This window comes from Vicugna pacos, chromosome 15 (assembly GCF_048564905.1).
Source record: "Vicugna pacos chromosome 15, VicPac4, whole genome shotgun sequence".
In the NCBI taxonomy this organism is placed as follows: domain Eukaryota; kingdom Metazoa; phylum Chordata; class Mammalia; order Artiodactyla; family Camelidae; genus Vicugna; species Vicugna pacos.
Window position 1 is genome coordinate 53,951,860 of NC_133001.1, and position 19,934 is coordinate 53,971,793.

General features: G+C 49.3%; 1 protein-coding gene and 1 long non-coding RNA gene across 11 annotated transcripts in view; one reads left to right on the top strand and one right to left on the bottom strand.

Moving 5' to 3' along the window:
• LPIN1 (lipin 1) overlaps positions 1 to 19,934 on the bottom strand; it is an 81,873-nt gene that overhangs the window by 61,645 nt on the left and 294 nt on the right. For 2 of the 10 annotated variants that reach the window (XR_012059224.1, XR_012059223.1), the window contains exon 1: positions 10,183 to 10,475. The exons of 3 other annotated variants lie outside the window; for them this stretch is intronic. Coding sequence is in view for 1 of the 7 variants with exons in the window: in XM_072938194.1 (XP_072794295.1) it covers positions 10,183 to 10,227 (45 nt within the window). In the remaining 6 variants the exon portion in view is untranslated. Of the gene's footprint in view, positions 1 to 3,810; positions 3,856 to 10,182; positions 10,476 to 18,625; positions 18,645 to 19,934 lie in introns of those variants that run through there. 5 more of the 10 variants (XR_012059225.1, XR_012059226.1, XM_072938196.1 and 2 more) reach the window with 5 other exon arrangements.
• LOC140685786 (uncharacterized) lies at positions 17,886 to 19,906 on the top strand. Its single transcript, XR_012059228.1, has 2 exons — positions 17,886 to 18,389; positions 18,608 to 19,906. It is a non-coding gene; the product is annotated as an uncharacterized lncRNA (long non-coding RNA).

Here is a 19,934-nt window from a genome sequence, read left to right on the forward strand (position 1 = left end):
AAGGCTGCAGCCTGCCAGTGCTTTGTATATGCCAATTATTTAAACTGCACCTTCCCAAAGAGACAGGGGCAAAGAATATCACTGGTTAAAATCAACACAGAAATACCAGATGGGTATGCTTAGATTCCAGTTGGCTGGGAATACATTTCCATCTTGTCCAAAAACCTGAGCCCAAAGGCAACCCCGAGACTGGGCCTCTTTGGGGATGATGCAGGGTTCACCGGCAGGAACTTCCCTGGCCAAAGCGGCTGCGGGGGGCTTCCCTTGCTGGTGCCCAGTTATCCCATGACCCTCACTGCTTGTCTTGTCCTTTGTAAACCAGAGGTGTGTGCCTAGTGAGACCAGTGAATGCAGAGGAAGATTTCACCAAAAAGAAAGAACATGTGTGTCCAAGGAGACACCGAGCCTTCTGAGAACAAGGCACCTGGTGTCAGCACGCTGGTCTGTGCCCCCAGAGACCCGGGCCAGACGTGTGTCTCGAATGCAGCGCCCGTAGTCGGCCTTGTGAGCAAACAGACAGTCAATGCATAGCCCTGACTCTGCTCTAACAGCCCACAGCTTTTTTCTGGAAAGCGCAGCATTCAAGCACTAGCAAAAAGTGGTTGTGAGAATCGCAAACCTGCTCAGTGGGTTGAGAGATGCAGTTATGATCACCAGCGTGGAAAAGCGCCTCTCCAGATGGAGCCCCGTCCACTGGCTCCCACTGGGCCTCCAGCTGGACAGTGGACATGGCACAACCACCCTGGGCCAACCCCTGCCCCACGAAGGCCCCCGCAACACACCAGGCACTCTGTCCCACACACCTCTCTGCCCCCCACCCCCCCGAGCTCACTCACACACACACGCACACAACACAGCTAAAACAAGTTTCACAAAACAAGACCTAACCTAAGATCAGTATGTCCCGGCCTGGTGTTTTCTTTTCTATTCTGTTTTATTAAAAAATGACTCTGGATCTACTAAACTGATCTTCAGACCAGTGGGTCCCAAGCTGAGTGGTAAAAAACACAGACCCATGTCCATTCCCAGGGGTCCCCGCAGGCAGAATCTCAAATCCCTCAAAATATTCCAGCTGCTCACAACCCAGTCCCTACCCCAGCCCCAGATGCTGCTCACTTGTTTGTTGAATAAAAGGGGGAGGGGGGAGACATGGGAAGAGGAAGAAGTAGCGGAGCACAGGAAAGTGAGGAGGACACAGGAAGGGGGGCCACATTCTCCCTGACAGCCCCCACCACCGGCAAGAGGCTCTCCCCGCCTCACGGCTCAGGGCCCTGGTGCAGTCCCCACCCAGGAGCCCAGCCCAAGATGTCCCCAAAGCTGGACCTGCTGCCACGAACAAAAGCAGGCATCGGGCCCCTGCTCTGTCTCTAGACCCTCCGCTCACACCTCCGCTCACAGCTTAGAAAGCTCACATTTCAGGAAACAGCCATCAAATAGGCACTTGAAGTCATCTATACATGAAGAACGTGTCAAATCGTTGATGGGCTTGTTGCAGCTTTGCCCAAACTCTTTTCACAAATCCCATTCAGATTTTAAGTGAGTGGGCTTAGCCCGTAATGACCCAGGCCAGGGTTCAGTGAAATGTAACAGGTGGGACTCTGCCCCCGCCTCCCCGGGGAACTCGCCCCGACGCTGACACTGCCATCACTCAGCACCCTGACAGCCCGGGGTGCTCACACCTCGCCTCGGTCACGCTGAGGAAGTTGAATGCAAACAGGTCAGACCACCAGCCTCAGTGTCCTAACGTGATCACTGTCTTCGAGGTGTGCCTCAAAATGCTCCAAGAGCCGCCCCAGCCAATAGGCCCACAGCCCTCACCGATCCCCAGGGGCACGCTTGCCAAATCAGTCCATCTTCTTCAGGGACACTTTAGACCTCAACGCCAGAAGAGAAAGGACCCGAGAGATGCCAACTCACAGTGTGAGAGGGGGTCCCACAAGGATGACTGACAGCCCAGAGACCAGCGTTAGGCAGGACTGTCCCAACCCTTCGAATAGCCCTCCTCACTGGCACCTAATGCTCCTCCCTTAAAGTAACAATGACCACAATGAGTCACTGACAGCCCCCACTCTGTCCCAGGGGCATTTGTAGATCTCAGCTAACTTTGACAGTAACTTGTGAGTGGGGTGTGATTATCTCTTCATCTCAGAGATGAAGAAACCGACACTCAAGAGAATTTGTCTTTGGCCCAAGTTACAGTAAGTGCCAACTCAAAGCCAAGTTCTCCGCACCAGCCTGGGTCCCCAAAAGGCCATGGTGGCCTCGGGCCCTTTTTTGAAATATCTTTCCACCTCTCTGGTCCTGGGCCCTGAGTGCACCTGACTGGACAGAGGGCTGTCCCACAGACATCCTTCTCGCCAGGCTGGCCACCGCACCCCCTCCAGGGCAGACCTCGGCTCAGCCTTTCCGAGGTCCCCCCAGGACCAGGAGATCCATCAGTCCCTCACCTGAGTCCCGTGGAACAAGACTCAGCAGGTCTGCCCCCTGCAGCTGTTCTTTTCCAGAGAGCTAAGATTTTTGATGACTGAGACCTGGGATGGTGAACGCACTTGGGGACGGCCCCACAGCAAGCTGAGGCAAAACTGAGAAGAGCCCGGGGCCTCCAGACCCACTAAGTTCCAGTCGGGGGCTCTGTCCAGGCCTGGACCCCCAACACCACATGGCCCGACACACAATCAGGCATAAAAGCTCAGAAACACACACCCATACACAAAAACACTGCATAATAAAACAGATACTGGCAAACATAAAGCACTATCAAAATACAGAACAGTAAGGCAAACTCAGATCTCCCAACATTTCTAGGGGGGAAGAAGCTTAAGTGTGCATTCATTTCTAGATCACTATACATTCCTCAACTGCTTACTTTAATTCTTAAGACCCATATTATAGGACAGGCGATCAACAGTAAAGTTTGCAACCACCACCCAGCACCCCTCCCATAAAAACGTTTTTCGTAAGTTCATCTTTCCAAAACACTCCTACTCTCCTGGGGAAACTACCAGCTTCTAAAAACTCTCCAGATCAAGACCACCAGTTGTTTCAGTCAAGCTTCCTGTTTGGTGGTCACACACTGGGTTGACATCTGCTTTCTTCAGCAACCACCCTCCACAAATTATCAGCCAGTCAATCTAGACACACTCTAGCTCTATGGCACTCAAAGTTATTTCCAAAAAACTGCATCCTATATTTGCCGAGCCCTCTCCAAAATAAAATTATTCGTATCTGATGGAAGGCCTCGCACCCATTAGGCTGTAGGAAAGGTGCACGGAGGCTGGCAGAGGGGGACCACACTGTAATCTGAGAACCGGGATTCCAACCCGGGCTCAGCCTGCCGCCCAGCAGCTGTGTGACCTTGGGCATGTAAGTCAACCTCCCTGAGCCTCAGTTTCCTCAACAACAAAGCAGAAATCCTAAACCCCGCCAAGGGAACAGTTTCGTAAAAGTCCCTAGCACTAACCTGGAGCTGCTCCCTGCCCAGGTATTACCCACCCATCCTCCCGGGATGGAGCTGGTCCCTCCGTCCCGGGGTCCCGCGGCCGCCCCTCGAGTCCGCCAGGCCGGTCAAGGTCAGCCCTGCGGGAGAAGGCCCGAGGGATGCTCACGAGGCCGCGGGGCTCCCAGGCCTGTTTTTCCGCCTCCTTCCCCGAACCACAAGCCCCGAAATGGCTGCGGGGACAGACGGCGGCCCCCGGGTGTCGGGTCGGCCCCCGCCCCCCGGCCAGCTCCGGCCTGGCCGCGCCCCTCGGCCCCCGGCCGCGCCCCGCCCCTGCCCTCCCCGCCGGGCCCAGCTGAGGCGGCGGCCCCTACCTCGGCATCCGCTGGGGCTCCGCCCGGGCTCTGCGGGAGTCGACACCTGAGGCGGGCGGCGCGGAGGCTGCTACTCACCGTGCGGCGCCGCGCGCGTGGCCGCCTTTGTATGCAAACACCCAGCCCGCCGCGCGCTCCCTGTCAGCGCGGCCCGGCCCCTGGGGGCGGGGCAAGCGGGGCGGGCCGGGGCGAGCGGGGCGGGCCGGGGCGAGCGGGGCGGCACGAGGGGCCTCACGAGATGCAGACGACCCGGCCGCTTTCAGGGCCCGCCCGGCCCTAGGCGGCGGAGCATCTCTCGCAGGAAGTTCGACTTAGTTTTCCTGTGGGCTTGGGACCTTAGGCCATGTTTCTGATTTTCCTCCCCAAAGTCTTCTATTTAATTCAACAGTTTAGATTGATATTTCCCGAACCGAGTGCAGTGGGCAGCCTGGTAAACTGACTCTTCCTGAGCTGTGGGATCTGGGCACGTCCCCGAACCTTTCCGACCCGCCCTTCCTTTCTTCAGCCACACCGAGGCCGCGGCAGCCGTGTTGGCCCTACTGAGATTTACACTTAGCTTCTCGCCACGGGTCCACCTTTATCCGAAAGACCAAGCACCCCTGCGGCGTTCACTCGTTAAGCAAATACTTGTCAGGCTCTGCCCCAGCACTGGGACATGTAGCTCTGAACAAGAGAGACAGGTCCCTGCCCGCTTGGAGCTTCCGTTCTCCAGCAGGGAGACATGGAAAGGGACAGATAAATAAGGAACAAAATAACCTCTGGTGGCGAAACAATTTAGGTCAGATGATCAGAGGTGGTCACACTTGAGCTGAAATCCTGGAGAGAAGAAACACTCAAGTCCTACAAAGATGTGGGAGGAGCCAGGGCTTTCTCGAGAGCGGAAACAGCAAGTGTAAAGGTCCTGAGGCAGCTCTCTGAGTGGTTAGAGCCATGGGGCAGCTGAGGACGGCAACAGGACCAAAGCTTTAGGGTCCTGCAGACCAAGGCAAGGAGTTTAAATATTCCAAGAAGAGGTTGAAACCTGGGAATCATGTGATCTAATTCACATTTTAAAGTCACTTCTCGGCTATGTGGAAAATGGCCTGTAGGGGGCAGGAGTGGAAGCGAGCAGACAGGCTGCTACTGCTGGAAACCACGGCAAATGACAGTGGTTCGCGCTGATAGGAGGGTGGGAGGGGTGGTTCGGCCAAGTGGAAAGACTTTGGATATATTTTGAAGGTAAAACCCATGGGTCTGCAGATGGATGGTTCAGGTGGAGGTAGAGTAGGGTGAAAGAGGAGAATCAAGGGTGAAATCTCCATTTCCAGCTTCCAGCTTGAAGAACGGAGGGACACAGCGCTCTTTACTGAGATGCACAAGGAAGAGGGAAAATGCAGGCTTGGAAGGAAATTCAGGAGTGCAGTTCGGCTACTCTAAGTTTAAGATGCTTTCCAGCCATCCCTGAGATGTTGGAAAGGCATCTGGTGCCCTTTGGAGAAGTCAGCTAGGTCTAGATGAAAGTTTGGTGTCCTTGGCGCTTTCCCTGGTATCCCCACTCCTGCCACAACATCTAAACAAGGCCAGATTGGTAGGGAGAATTTTTTCCAACAAGCCACTAGAGAGGAACCCACTAGATCACATTTCAGTATAAGCTGAGTTGGGTTCACCAAAGCTCTTGCCTTGCTGATCCTGCCCTCTCTGGAGTCCCCCTGGGAGGGCCCCTTGCTGCGTTGTCTGAAACCAGGCAGTCACCCAGCTGTGACTCAGCCAGGAGAGCTGAGGTGATCCCCTGAGCCAATCCCTGGACCTGCTGCTTTCAGCTCAACTCGGAAGAGAAGGAACCACAGTGATGAGTAAACTTACTCCAGCCGCTGGAGGAGGAAGGAGGGAGGAGTGATGCTAGGGCAAAGCAACATAAGCATCCTCGAGTCTAAAGACTCAGTTTCACAATCTGGAAAATGGGAGGCAAATGCTTAACAGACAGTTCCACTTTGAGGATGGAAAAAGTAATCATGTAAAATATGTGGCTTTTGCTAACTTTAAAGATTTTTAAATTCTAGAACCCAATACATTGAGTGGCAATTCCCCGTAGGATGTGTTCAGTGTGTAACCCAGCATTGGTATGAGGTGACCTGCATGCCCAGCTTCAAGACCCAGCAGGCTGCTGACTCCCTCCTAGGAGGGACACCCAGAGATTGCTGACTAAACAATTACAACTCCTCAACAGTCAGAACTTGTCTCTGCATATAAAAGCAATGAGCGAGAATGATCTAAACTGCCCTATACTAGCTGGAAACCTCCTGCCTTCTAGGCAGTGACAATAACTCTATTATCCTGGGAATTCTGAAATTTTCCAGATTAGCTACCTACACAATTGAAAGGGCTCTGCAAGTGGGAGGGGAGGCAGAAAGGGTGACCATCCCTCTTCACGGGAGCCTCATGAGACAATACAGGTAGGTGTGCAATTGACAGGTCTCCTGAAAGCCCTGGGCGGTGACATCAGTGGTGAGCTTTGTAGATGCCCTGAGCAGAAAGGATAGCAAAGAAAAAAACAATGAATTATTCCCCCAGAGGGCTGCACTTTAATCTCATCACCTGACTTGGGCTCCTTGGAAAGGAGGGTGCAAGGCCAGCCCTGGGCTGTAGACCTCATGACTTCAGCAGGATACTCCCTGGCTCAAGGCCTCAAGAGTAAGATGGGAACCAGGGACCACCTGGCCCTGTCTCACTCGCTCAGAGGGCAGAGCACAGAGCAGTGTGGAAATCTACCAGTGATGGAGTGCGTTCCCTGGGTGCTGGTGGGCAGGCTAACCAAAGCAAGTTTCTTGGGAGAAGAGGCAGGTATGAGACATTCTGGGTTCCACAGGAGGGGAGGAGGAGGAGAAGAGAAGGTAAACCAAGGGGAGCAAATGTCTGGAACCAAAGCACAGAGGGCCCACCCCCAAATTTGGGAGAGGGTCAGATTAGGGCTGAGGCATCCAAGAGGGCCAAAGAAGTCACAAGGGGATAAAGGAGAGTGGGTGACAGTTGGTCACAGCTGCATCTTGAAGGCCACACCACCCTAATTGACCCTAACAGATACATGAATTAGACGGCATTGTGCGCCCTCCCCAGGGCCACGTGCTGGGGGGAACCCAAGATTCCTGGGGCCCGTGCGCACGGTGCAGCCATGAAGCAAGGAAAACCTCCGGGTTCAGAGCAGAGAGGGATGTACTGCAGCCCCACTGGCCGGTGGGGTGTAGCTGTCATTTAACTGCCTCTGGACCTCGGAGAACCAAGCCTCCTTCCTCTAAGGCTTACTCAGAACAACAGAGAATTTCTCCCCCCGCCACCCTGCACATCTGAGCTAACAAGACCAACAGCAGGGTGACAAGAACAGCAGAGAGAGAGAACAAATAACATGCAAAGGGACCCTCTCACAGGTCCAGCGCAAAGGGAGGATCTAAAGCTGAGAGGCACGTAGGTCTTTCTCGGGCAAACTCATCTCTACCCTAAAACACAAGGTGTTCCCACAGGAGTCTGAAGGGTTTGGGGCACTGAGGGTAACCACGGCAATAATGAACCAGAAACCTGGCCAACTTCCACCCAGGTTAACTCACACCCCTACTCAGAAGGCCTGCCAGGTGGAAAATGGGGTCCATGTCTAGAGATAAAAACAATTTGTCTAAGTTTCTACAGTTCTACCAAGATGTCCAGATTTCAAGAAGAAATTTGGAGGCAAATGAAGAGGCAAGATGACATCCTTGCAGGACAGCAATCATAAGAAACAGACTGAGATGTGACCCAGATGGTGGAACTATCTGACATGCATTTTTAAAAACCTGATTAATAGGTTAAAGTCTCTCATGCATAAGGTACACAATACGCAAAATCCAATGAGTAATTTCGCTGAGAAATGGAAACTAAAAGAATCCAAAGAAAATGCTAGAAATGGAATATATAGTAATGAATATCTCCAGTGGGCTCATCCATACTCTCAACATAAAGAATAAAGAAGGAATCAGGGAAGCTGAACCAAGGTAATTAGGAACCACCTAAACTAAAACACAAAGAGGGGAAAAAAATGAGGGAGGTGAAAAAAAGAACTGCGCATCTAAGAGCTGTGGGTTAATATCAAACAGTCTAGCATTCATGTAGTGGAATCCCAGAAGAAGAGCATGAGATAGCTGGGCAGAAGAAATATTCAAAGAAATAATGACCCAGAATTTTCCAAAATTAGTGACAGACACAAAACCACAGATCCAAGAGTCTCAAAGAACACCAAGCAATCAAGCAGGGTAAATATTCTCACACACACACACACACACACACACACACACACACTTTGAGGCACATGCAGGTACACAGGCATATCATATCTCAGTTACTGAAAATAAAAGCAAAGAGGAAGTTTCAAAGTCAGCCCAAGAAAAGACAAATTACACAGAGGAACAAGATAAGAATTATAGCAGACTTCTCATCAGAAACCATGCAAGAGAGCCAGTGAGTAAATATTGTGGACTTTGTGAATCATGTGGTCTCTGTTGAAACTAAGTTCTCCCATCAGAGCACAAAAACAGCTATGGACGACAGGTAAACAAATGGGCATGACTTTGTCAATAAAACTTTATTTATAAAAACAGGTGTTAGACCATATGACATAGTTTATCAGTCCTGAATCTAAACCAAAATCGTGGCAATGCTCTGTGTGTCAGTAGCATATATGAAAATAAAAGCACAAAAGATGGGAGGGGAGACAGGAGTGTACTGTTACAAGGTCCTTCCCCTACACATTGTATTATTTTTAAATAAATTCTAATTAAAGATGTAAATTGTAAGCATTTGAGAAATCACTAAAAAAAATTAAGAACTATAAGTAGTAAGTCAATTAGGAAATAGAATGGAATCACAAAAAAGTATTCAAGTAAAGTCATTGAAGGCAGAAAATGAGGAGAAAAAACAAAGAACATATGGCACAAATAGAAAACAGCTAGTAAGATGGTAGATTTAAATCCAGCCGTATCAAAAAAAAAATCCCATGAAGTAGACCAGTTAAACCCACACGGGTTTATTGAGTGGTTAATATGGGAAAGCAGGCTGAGACCAACACATCACGGCCACTTAATGGCAGCCTAGTGAGTTGGTGCTTTAAACGGAAAGCCCTGGAGAACCATTAAAAGCTTATAAGCAGGGAGTGAAAACCTATGAAATCTCCACTTAATGGAAGTGAATCTGGCCATGGTGGGCGGGCCATATAGGGTGGCAGGAAGGCTGGGCAGCAGACGACAACGGAAGTAGGTGGCTGCTGCAATGATCTAACTGTCCAGTTATATGGTCAAGCGATGACCAGGCGTTGGTTGTCATGGAGAATGGAGGAAGGAACATTACCAAATTCATCAGTTTTTGAGTCAGTGAAAGTGCAAAGCTCCAGCGGTAAGCGATCCCCACCCACACTCCAGGTGGGATGTGGGCGGCACCTCTACAGGTGTGAAGTCCTGACCCCAAGCTGTGAAATGAGAGCCCTGGGAACGTCCCCAGACTCTAAGTCCTTCTTGGATGTAGAAAAACTGGTTTTTCTTTTGTTTCCTCGGTCATCCATTAAAGAAGGCTAAAGAGACCCGGGAGAGAAGAAGTGCTTCAGGACCTGTGCTCCGGCTGGGGACCCAAGTGTAGACCCCTGTCTACACAAGCTGGCTATTCTGAGACATCTCTGACCACCACCCTATCCCGACTCAGAAACATAACAAAACCAAGGGGAAAACCCACCGTCTTAAAATCCCAATGAAATTGCACTTGCTGTGAATATTTGTGTGCTGATTACCACTTGTGCCTCAGCTCTGTGGAACATACGAAGGGAAAGAGGGACCAGGACGGGGTTGGAGAGCAAAGGCAAACGTCACCTATTTCACAGAGGTGCCGTGGGCTCTCCTGGGGTCCTGGTTTGGGAATCAAAGTTCCTGTCCCCACTGCCTCGTCCTTCTAAAGGGAATTCGACCCTGGAGATTCCTGTTAGGCGCCAAATGCACAACTTCCTGAAAATACGCTCAGTATCACATGCTGGCACGTACATCGAAATGGCACTTCCCAGGTTAATAAGATAGAATATTGGAAAAATCATTTGGATACAGTAGAATTTAACAAATATGCCCCATCATGTATCATTCTTAACTCCACAAGAAGGCAATCAATGACCCGGAACAGACAAGGAGACTGTCTAACAGCTCAGAGCAAACCCATTAACAGAAGGTAGAATCCAGACTCAGAGTTTGGTGATAGGGCTCTGGTGTCCCCAGATGTCAGTCACCGATTCCATTCTGCAGTGAATTCGGTGCCTGAGAAGCCAGCACAGGAGACAGTTTGATGTACTGATGGGGGCGGCCAACGGTATGCTCCACCCTCCCTTCCGCCATTCACCTTTGCCACCGGAAGAAAGGCTCGTCTTCCCCATTTGGAGAGCATATTGGCAGAACCCCATCCAACTCCCACTGACTTCACACGGAGGTTCCTGCTCCTGGGACCACTGGTCTCCCGGATGATTTTCTTCTTTCTCCTAGTTTTCTAGACCCGAGCAGGCTGGGCCACCACTTACTGGCTGTTGTTAAGACTAGCATGGCTACCCCCAACCCCACCCTGTCTTGCCCGTCTCTCTTTTTCCTCCTGATCTTGCCCCTCAACCCACCTCCTCCCCTCCCATTTACTCTCCTTCTCCCTCATCCTTTCAACTGCGCCCTCTGCAGACTCCGCTGAAAGCTCATTGTTGGGTGGCAGGATTGTGATGACCTCACAGAGGTTATGATGTCAGCGTCTGGTGACGCGCAGAGGAGGAGGGAGAGAGAAGAGGTGAGTGAGGGCTAAGCAAGTCTTCTGCGAGAAGCTGGCTGGAGACCAGCGCTGGACTGGACAGAACCTGGTCCACGCTGGGGCTGAGCAGAAGCTGGGCGCACAGCATGACCAAATCCATTCATGACATCGGATTTTGCCTTGCTGATTTCTGAATTCACAGCAAGCTACCGAGAAAGGACATTTAATTCAGAAAGCTGCACTCCAACAAACTGAGAAAGCACTGAGGGTGGAAATGGCCTTATCCATTTGTTACAGAGCACGGAAATTTGGTGTTATATACTAAGCGTGCCATTAGGAGATTTCTGAAATAGACATGGCTGCAGAAAAAGCTTCATTTCCAAGGAATTTAAGCTCTACAAGAACTCTCTAAAATGCATAAGTCATAGACAAAAATGATGAATAATTATAAGATATGGTTGTTGAATTATTGTCCAATTAACTAAAAATAGTTTTTAAATGGTGATAAACTGGAAAGCTATTACACAGTCAGAATGGAATCCTTTAAAATATGACAATATTGCTACACGAGCATCAGACATCTTCAGGCGTGACCCTGTGAATCCAAACTTTTAGCTTACAATCTAGGACTGTCTTGTGCCCCACTCTGCCCAGGCTGTATGTAGAATGAGAGTTGGGCTGTTTTCTCATGCCGAAGCCGTTTCCTTAGGCACGACCAGAGAGTCCACCATCGAATGTTACACACCAGAGTAGGAGGGAAAACTCGGGAATCCTGGTTCACAAACCATGGGCCTTCGCGTTCTTTGGGAAAATTGAGAGCTAGAGCCAGAGGCACACAACTGCGTCCCCCTTCCCACGTCTCCTTTGGATGGTGCTTTCAAATCTTGTTGGAAAAGTCCTATTTGTAAGACAAGTTCTTACAAGGAAGAGACTTTTTCTTTTGTCTTTAGCTCCCAGTAGCTTGGATAGATTTGTGGTTACTGGAGAGCCCGAAAAAGGATGTTCTCACGTTAAAAGGCTGGGCAGTCGGTTCTGGTAACTGCATGGGATCTGTACGTTGCTCTGTTAACTTGTCATTTGGCCAACACGGCACCTTTCAGTAAATCATGTGCACATCTGGCACATTCTGTCCTGTATATGAGAATGCAACTGGAAGCAGCAGTACCGAAAATACCTGCAAGTCATTTCAACCGAATGCTAGGCTCTTCTGTGGTTTCTCCAGATCATGCCGACCCTTCCTTACCAAAGTTCGGAGGCTAAAAAATATTAACCTTCTTCTTAAAGTGTGATTCTCATCTTTAAAGTGTACGGTATTCTACTGAGTCATGAAGCCAGCACGTTTGTGGCCACGAGATTGCAGCTGACGTGCCACTCTGCCAGTCTCGGGGGAGAAGACCCCATACCCCATGGTGCTGGGCTGCACAGATGTGCATCTGCGAGCCCGAAACAAAGGCAGTAACTTTTCTGGTTTTCTCTGCGGCTCCCACTACACTCACAAAACCACACTCAGGGCCGGCCTTCACACGGGAGCGCCATAAGGATGGCGGTGCACCTGTCTGGAGGGAATGACCCAGTATGAAAGGCGAGGCCACACCACTCTCTAAGTACAATAACTAAAGCTGTTTAACCTGCAGAAGAAAACCCAGTGGGGGGAACGGGAGGTGGAGAGATGGTGGCCTAGTGCGAGCACAGGGTCATACGTGCCTGTAGATTCTGAAAGATCTGAAGGATGAAAATGGGTGGACGTGTGATCACCACACAAAGGGCCCAAGGAGACAGGTCAGGCCTGTGCACAGACGATCTGGGAGCTCCCAGCTGGATCCCCCGTTGGAACAGGGCTGTGGAGGGGTCTGAACAGCAGCAGTAAATTGAACCCTATTCTCTTACTGCTCCTCCCAGCCCTAACTCCATGAATAACCTCTCCCCTCCCCTTCTTTCTCTCTGCCTTCCAGAGGTAACTGATGTATCTTTTGCATAGCTAATTTGAGAATTCTGGGCTCAGCTTTAGGGTGTCCCACCCGAGCAACCCGCAGAGGAGTGGAGGTCTGTGTAGAGGTGGGCAGGTTGGGCTCGGAACGCTGTCACCAGATTCCTGGTGCCTGGATTGAATTAGCTGCTCCCCTAAACCCACCTTCTGCGCGCCCCCCCCAAGTGAGGATGACCTGGTTCTAGGGAAGCTCTATGTTGGGTGAAATGGAGAAGGTGATCGAGGCTTCTGTCCCAAAAGGAGAGAAGGGACAAAGGGCACACCGTCCAAAGGGACTCTAAGAGTAAGTTGGCTCCAAAAACTAATTCTGAGTTTCAGATCTGCCCCCAATCCAGCCCTCAGGTTCCATCCTTAAGGAAACCCAAGTCCCCAGAGAGAGAGTGCCCCTCCCCGATCTCCACACTAAGTGTGACCTGGGTCTCAGCCACGCCCTGTGATTTTTCCTCCCAGAACAGTGAGGTCATAGGCTCAGTAAAAAAATTCCCACAGATCTTTCTGGAATCTGAGGTGTCCTGGACAGGGTGTGGTTCTGGGGCACTGGAGACCTGGGTTCTGGTCTGTGTTCTGCCAATTACAGGACCCTGCATATGCCACCTCAGTCTCCAGCTGGGGAAGAGAGGAAGTGGGGATAGAGATCATCAGCTCTGACCTGTCATTCACTTGTTTGTCACGTGACTTTGTGGGTACAGGCTTGCATCATCACCCTGCCAGCAGCCCCCCCAACACACATGCAGTGTGGTAACTGTTAATTCTGGGTCCACAACACCCTGGGCATCTCTAATTATTTCAAAGGATATTCAGATAGTTCCAGAAGAAGGAACTAATGTGAATTCAATTTAATTTAAAAATATAGCATCTCACCAATATTCACCGCTCCTTTCTCCCTCCCCTGGGGACATATAAGTGAAGGTTTGGGCATCTCTGATCTAATTAGAGGGAATTCTGAGCAGAGTAGGGCATAGTCAAGACAAAGAATCATATGGGAGTTTCTTGAATTTCAAATGGGAGGCAGGGAGTGGAGATAGAGCAGACAAGGATTTATCCCGGTCCCAACACAGCTCAGTTTTATTATCGTCCATCACACCCTGCTTTGTAGCATTGAATGCACCACAGTATGATCTTGCTCAGCCGATGCTCAGCTTAGCTGCAGTGTCCTCAGGAGACCCAGGGACAGCTGGATAAGCTCGAAAGCATCAGAATCAAGGAGTGGCTCTAAGAGACACGCACACCCGCTTCTCCAACGTCAAACATCTGACTGCACGTCCAGTGTCACAAGTGCTCTGGCTCCATCTGCTATTTCTCCATGTAATCTAAGCTCCAGCTGCACTGGACAATTTTGATGTGTTTATGCTTGTCCTGTTCCCTCCTACCACAGGGCCTTTGTACATGCTGTTCTCTCTACGTGGAATCCTCTCCCCTCTTCACCTGGTTAACCACTACTCGTTCTTCAACCTTTGTTCAAGCACCACTAACCTCCCCAACTATATCAGTTCTCCCTGTTAAGACACTTGTACTGCTCTGCAAATCCTTCATTCAAAGTATTGATAATAGTTAAAATGTTCCACTTGCATGTGCAATTATTGTAAAATCTTTCCCAAGCCAGTGGACTCTGCAGCATAGAAAAGACTATTTCTGTTTAAGTTCACAGTTCCTGGCACTTAGGAGGTGCTCGATAAATATTTTGAAATGTATGCTTAGGTATCATATATGGGTCATAGTGCCTGGCTGCAAACATATTCATTCTATGAAAAATGAACTAACAAGTCATGCCTCATGTTAAAGGTACTGGTACCCTTATCATGCATGAAACAGGAGAGAAGTCACAAAGAATGCACCCACTTACGCAACAAGCCATTTCTGAGTGCTGACCATGTGCCAGCACAGTGGAGGTTAACGGCAAAGTGATGCCTCTGTCCTCAAAGACCTCAAGAGCTGGTAGATACACAGTGTGTCCAGCAAGAGAAGACAAGGCCACACAATTCAGAACAAGATGCCCACCGGAGTGGGAGAAGGAACTGCTAAGAGGAAGGACTGGGAATACAAGCTAAGATGAGACATTGATAGATTGTTTCTACTCATAAGTGAGAAAGGGACCCTGGGATGTCTCTATAAAACCTAAGAATTCACTGCACAGGAAACGATCATTCTCTGTAAGATTCTAATTAAATACATTACTGTTGGATCTAATCGTGCTAGTGCCTCTCACTAATCCATCCTGGACAAGGGCTGCAGAGTGAGACTATGATGATTCAGGCTAAAAAAAAAAAAATGCAATTGGCTGGAAGAGACGCGCAGCGTGTTTCTCGTGTTTCTCGATGGGAACACAGTGAATGTTATCAAACACGTGCAGAATGGCCGCGTTAACAATGCTAGACAAAGAGGAAAATCCTGGGGCAGGACAGCAGGTGGAGCAGAACAAACACAGATGCGTTTGTTTTCCTTTTACTTCCAGATATCTAATCTCATTAGATTTCAAGGAAACTGCAGAACTTGGGAATTTAAAACAGTGAAGAGAACGGGAGGGGCGTCCTCAGTGGAAAAGATATTTAATCAAATTTGGAAGGTCAGTGCAAAGGGAAGGGTTGATTAAAGAAATAACATGGAGCAAGTTATAACCTGGAAGACCTGCAAAGGGGCTGCAGCGGAGGGAGGGGCTACCTGCCCAGAAGAACCTCAAACAGGCACCGGAGCCAGAACCACATGGGTCCCCGGGGAACAATCAGCTCCCTGACTGCTTATTCTAAAATGAGCCCTAGCAGTTGAAGCTCCCAGGCGACCTTCCTGTCCCATCCACGTTAAATAAAAACAGTCAACTGCAAATCACCAGACCTCTGAGGAAACTCTGCAATGTGAAAGAGAAAGAATAACAAACAGGGGGAATCCTGACTCCAGAAGAAATACAAATAATTAAGGGAACAGAAGAGAATTTAATTGGAAGAAATTCCCAAATTAGAATCTCAGAGAGATCCGGGGAGATATTTCATTCATAAAGCAAAAACAGGAGTATGCTGTGAAAGAGAAAAAATGGAGCACAAAAAAGCATTTTTAAAAGGAAAAATTTGATTGCCAAAAATAATGGCAAAGTAGAAGATGAAATTAAGGAAATCTGCCAAATCAGGGATCAAAATGTTGGGCAAGAGGAGATAAAAGGGAGGAGAACTTCATGGGTTCATCCCACTCTTTTATTTGTCTTCCAGTTTCCTTTAATTTGTTGCAATATCTCATCTGCTGACATATAATAGTTTAAGTGTGTGTTGTCTACCAGGACAGCACAGACTTGTGCTCCTAGTTCTGAGCAGAAAGAATGAGACATGATCCGCCGCTGAGCACATCACTGTGAAGCCTCAGGACACAAAGGATAAATAGAAGACCCTAAAAGCTTCCAGACAGAAAATAATAATAATAACAGGTCACGCAGGAAGGGACAGAAGTCAGACTGGCATATAGATAACATTGGTCATCAGAAGTCAATAAAACATACATTCAAAATTCTGTGAAAAATTAGTATCAACCTCAAATTCTAATTTCAACCAGACTATCAAATGTGAAGGCAGATTAAGAATGAGAGTCAACCAAGGGCTCAAAAACATCTTCTCTTTCCCTTTTCTGGAAGGTCACATGAACACAAACTTCAGGTTTGCTTATTTTTAACGAGTAATCTAAGAAAAGGAGAAGACAAGAATCTAGGTGACCGTGGACGTAGTGAGGGCTCCCAAGATGACAGCACTGGCGGAGGACTGAGAGCAGGAAGAGAGGCCTCCCGGAGAGAAAGGTGATGGATGGGGAAAAGGGCACCTACAAAGGTTGCCGGGAGTTTGGGAGAACCACACGACATCACAGAGATGTTAAACGCAAGGAATAAATCAAAAGAACTAGAAACTAATGAACGAGAGAAAATTCTCATGAAGACAGCATGTTATCATGCTTAGGAACAAAGTCTCTGGAGCCAGAAGGTGTGAGTCTGAATCCTAACCCTGCCATTTATCAACTGTGTGACTGTGAGCAAGTAGCTCCACCTCTCTGTGCTCATTTTCTCGCCTCTCAAATGGAGATAATAATAGGACCAACTTATGGGACTGTGGTAAGGAACTGAATGAGTTAACATTTGTAATGCTCTTAGAAAAGAACCTGTCACTCGGTAAGTACCACATAAGATTTATTAAATAAGTAAGAAAACCAAAGCGCTATATGAAAATCATGGTCATCCAAATAAGGTAAACAGATCCCAGTTAAAACAAGTTAATGGCCTTAAAAATAAAGAATGTGATCGTTTCCAGGTGACAGACCAAAGTAAAAGCTTAAGGACATTATGTGTGTGTTTTGGGCGGGAAGGGCAGGGGAGTCAGGATAGGCAGGGGATGGGAAGCATCTATTTTTCTTCCAACAGGGAAAAAGAAAGGCAAACACAACTTTCAGGAAATACACCTCCCCCCAAGAAGAAGCCCATCTATGAGAAAGGCAGAGTATGAAAACAGAACAAACTAAAACAGGGTGAGGTTACACACAAATGGCAGCGTACAGGAAAAGAGAATGTATTTGCATATGCCGCTCTGTGTGAACCAGCCAGATTCTCCTCTATCAGTAAGTCCATAGGATAACGTGCAAAGGAGATAACGTAAATAGACGGGGTAGGAACCTGGAACTGCGCTTCAGTCGTCAGCCAGCATCTCCTGGTTGATTTTCTGGAAACTAAGCACTTGGATTAAATTTTTCAATAATCAATTTAAATCTAGACAAAGTTAACTTCCTCACCCCACAAAACGCACTCCCCATCCAAGAAGACATTTTAAATCCTGCCGTTTTTCAAACCTAAAGGCAAGGAAGAACCAGAATGAGCAAAATATGGTTCCAAGTAACTGTGCCGGGACAACCTAGAATTCTGGGAATTGGTGTTTGTGTTAGACACATGCAATCAAAGCACAGGTTGTCCAAGACAGAGGCTTCATGTCACAAATTGTACCACAATGTTCCCTGTTTGAGCTAGACAGGCGGGTTAAGCATTTTTGGCAAACATTTCATTGCTCAACTCTCCCTGCAGAATTCAGGGTCTTTCGCCTGGAAGGAACGGCTGCGTGCGTGCGGGGATGCAGGCGGGAGGTGTGCTGGTGTTCATTTTGGGGGTTTGTGCATTCCACAGCCAGATTCTCCAAACTGAGAGCTGGACCTCCCGGGAAAGCCTTCCCTCAGACATTCCTCATGTCCATGAGGAATTCATCACCAACTTCTCTGTACCAGTGAGCCCCCGTGGAATTCCATCGTGGGCCACTTCACAAAGCCTCGTCACTATGTCATTTCATGCACCTCTACATCCCCTATGGTTGGTGAGTCCTTCAAGGAAAGGATCAACCATGACACACTCATCACTGCACCCTCAGTGCCTAGCACATTTATTTACATAATAACTAGGAGACACAGACAGTCAAGGACAGAGACAGAGATGGACAGAGACAGAGATGGACAGAGACAGAGATTTTGAGTCCCACTCTCTGCCCTGTTCTACTTCCCCTTCATTTTTTATTTTCTCATCACTAAGCATTTTTGGAATTTATGAACCTATTTTCTGAGGATAACAACATGAAAATTACCAAAAGCTGGGATGGTAGACATTGTGATTAGAAACCCACCTGTATGCCCTCACCCACCTCCCTCTGCCATACAAACTCCCTGGGTAACTTTGTCCCCTTGGAGACTTCCGTGACTCTGTTCTCCAGCTGACCCACAGTTCAGTATTTCCAGTCCACACCTTGCCTCTCAGCTCCAGACCAAACAGAAGGTTGAAGCAGAAAGTTCCTACTTCACACCTCCTGCCCCCTGCTTCCTATCTTGTTACCAGGTGAGCTCTGGGAAGGGCCCGCACTGGGGCTGGCAGGACAGGCTCAGCTGATTACTTTCCTTGACTGCCTCTCTTGTATACCATGCACCTTGGGCCAGAGGCTGGGCCAGGAAACCTGGTGGCCATGGGCTCCAGCCCCCAGGTCTGGAGAACGGGACTCAGCCATGGGAAGCAGCCTCGGACCACCTTCTGATTGCGGGCCTGCATCCTGCCCACAGGTGGAGCCGCTCACTCACCGGGACTTCCTGCCCCTTCTCTCCTCCAAAGCGGACGCTCCCCTCACTCCAGCCTCAACTGCCACCAACTGCCCGCTGCTCAGATTCCTGGTCTCTGATTGGGCCCCATCCCTGCCAATCCACTCAAGAGCTGAACTTCTGCTCCTCACAGCATCCCTGGGGCCAGGCCTTCCTCAGCAGCCTGCTTCATTCACTTAACTGGAGCCTCTGGATTCACCTCAAGGAAGACTCTCTCGCTCTGGCTGGTGCTGCACTCGGCCTCCTGTGCCCTCTGCAAACCCTCTTGGTCCACACTCCGACCAGAGTCGCTCTCCCAACTCAGCTCTTTGAGAGTGAGACCAAGTGTTACTTCTATTCTACACCGCCAAGGCTTAGGAGAGGCCACAGTCAGGACAAGTCAGTGTCCGGGCTTCACCACTTCTTCCCTGGATTATTCCAGAAGCCTTCCCGTGAGCCTCCCCACCCCCAGTCCCCACCTCAGTTGACTCCCTCAAGTCTCCTGGCCCCAGGAAAGGATCTCAGGTTGAAAATCTACAGGGTAGAGTGAATTGGATGGAGTTGCTGAAGCTTCAAGTAGAGTCCAGGGCCAGGTAGGGTGAGATGAACGCACTGTGAGGGAAGAACTGGATGGAGTGGGACCACTGCCAGGGGTGCTCAGCAAAGTATCTCCCCAAACTGGAGAGGCTTAGAGAGCCAGATTCATGAGCAGGGTCTGGAATCCGGGATGGACGGAAGGGGCAGGGGTGGACCAGCCCTTGGGCTGTGTGTGGTAAGTGGGATCTAGGGAGACCCCAGAAGAGCAGAGAGCAAAGCACGAAGTAGAGCTGCAGAGAAAACCTGAAGGGCCCGGCTGAGGCTTGGGGACCAGGCCCAGGGCAGTGACACTGAGGCAGGAGGACAAAAGAACCAATGGGAGCAGGAGGAAGAGGTAAAACCTGCAGAAGGGCTTTGACAGTTTCAAGGGCTTTTATTAAATACCTGTGACAGTCCGTCCAAAGCAAACAAACGGCATGAACTTAATATGAACCTTTTCCTGTTGGCACTAGGGAGCCACTGAATGTTTTTTCATTGGGCAGACGACAAAATCAGATCTATGCCTAGGAGACGATGGCTGCCAGGGAGAAGAGATTAGAAGCTAGTCAAAACATTCTCAGCAACATTTGGGGATCATGAAACCTTTATAAGGGCTACAGGCCGACTCTGAAAGCTTCAGTCGGATGGCGGGGTCCTGGTTTGGGGACTGCTTGTATCCATGGCAATAAACCAATTTGTCAAAGAGTATTTTCTCTCATTTTGAAGTGTCAAAGTA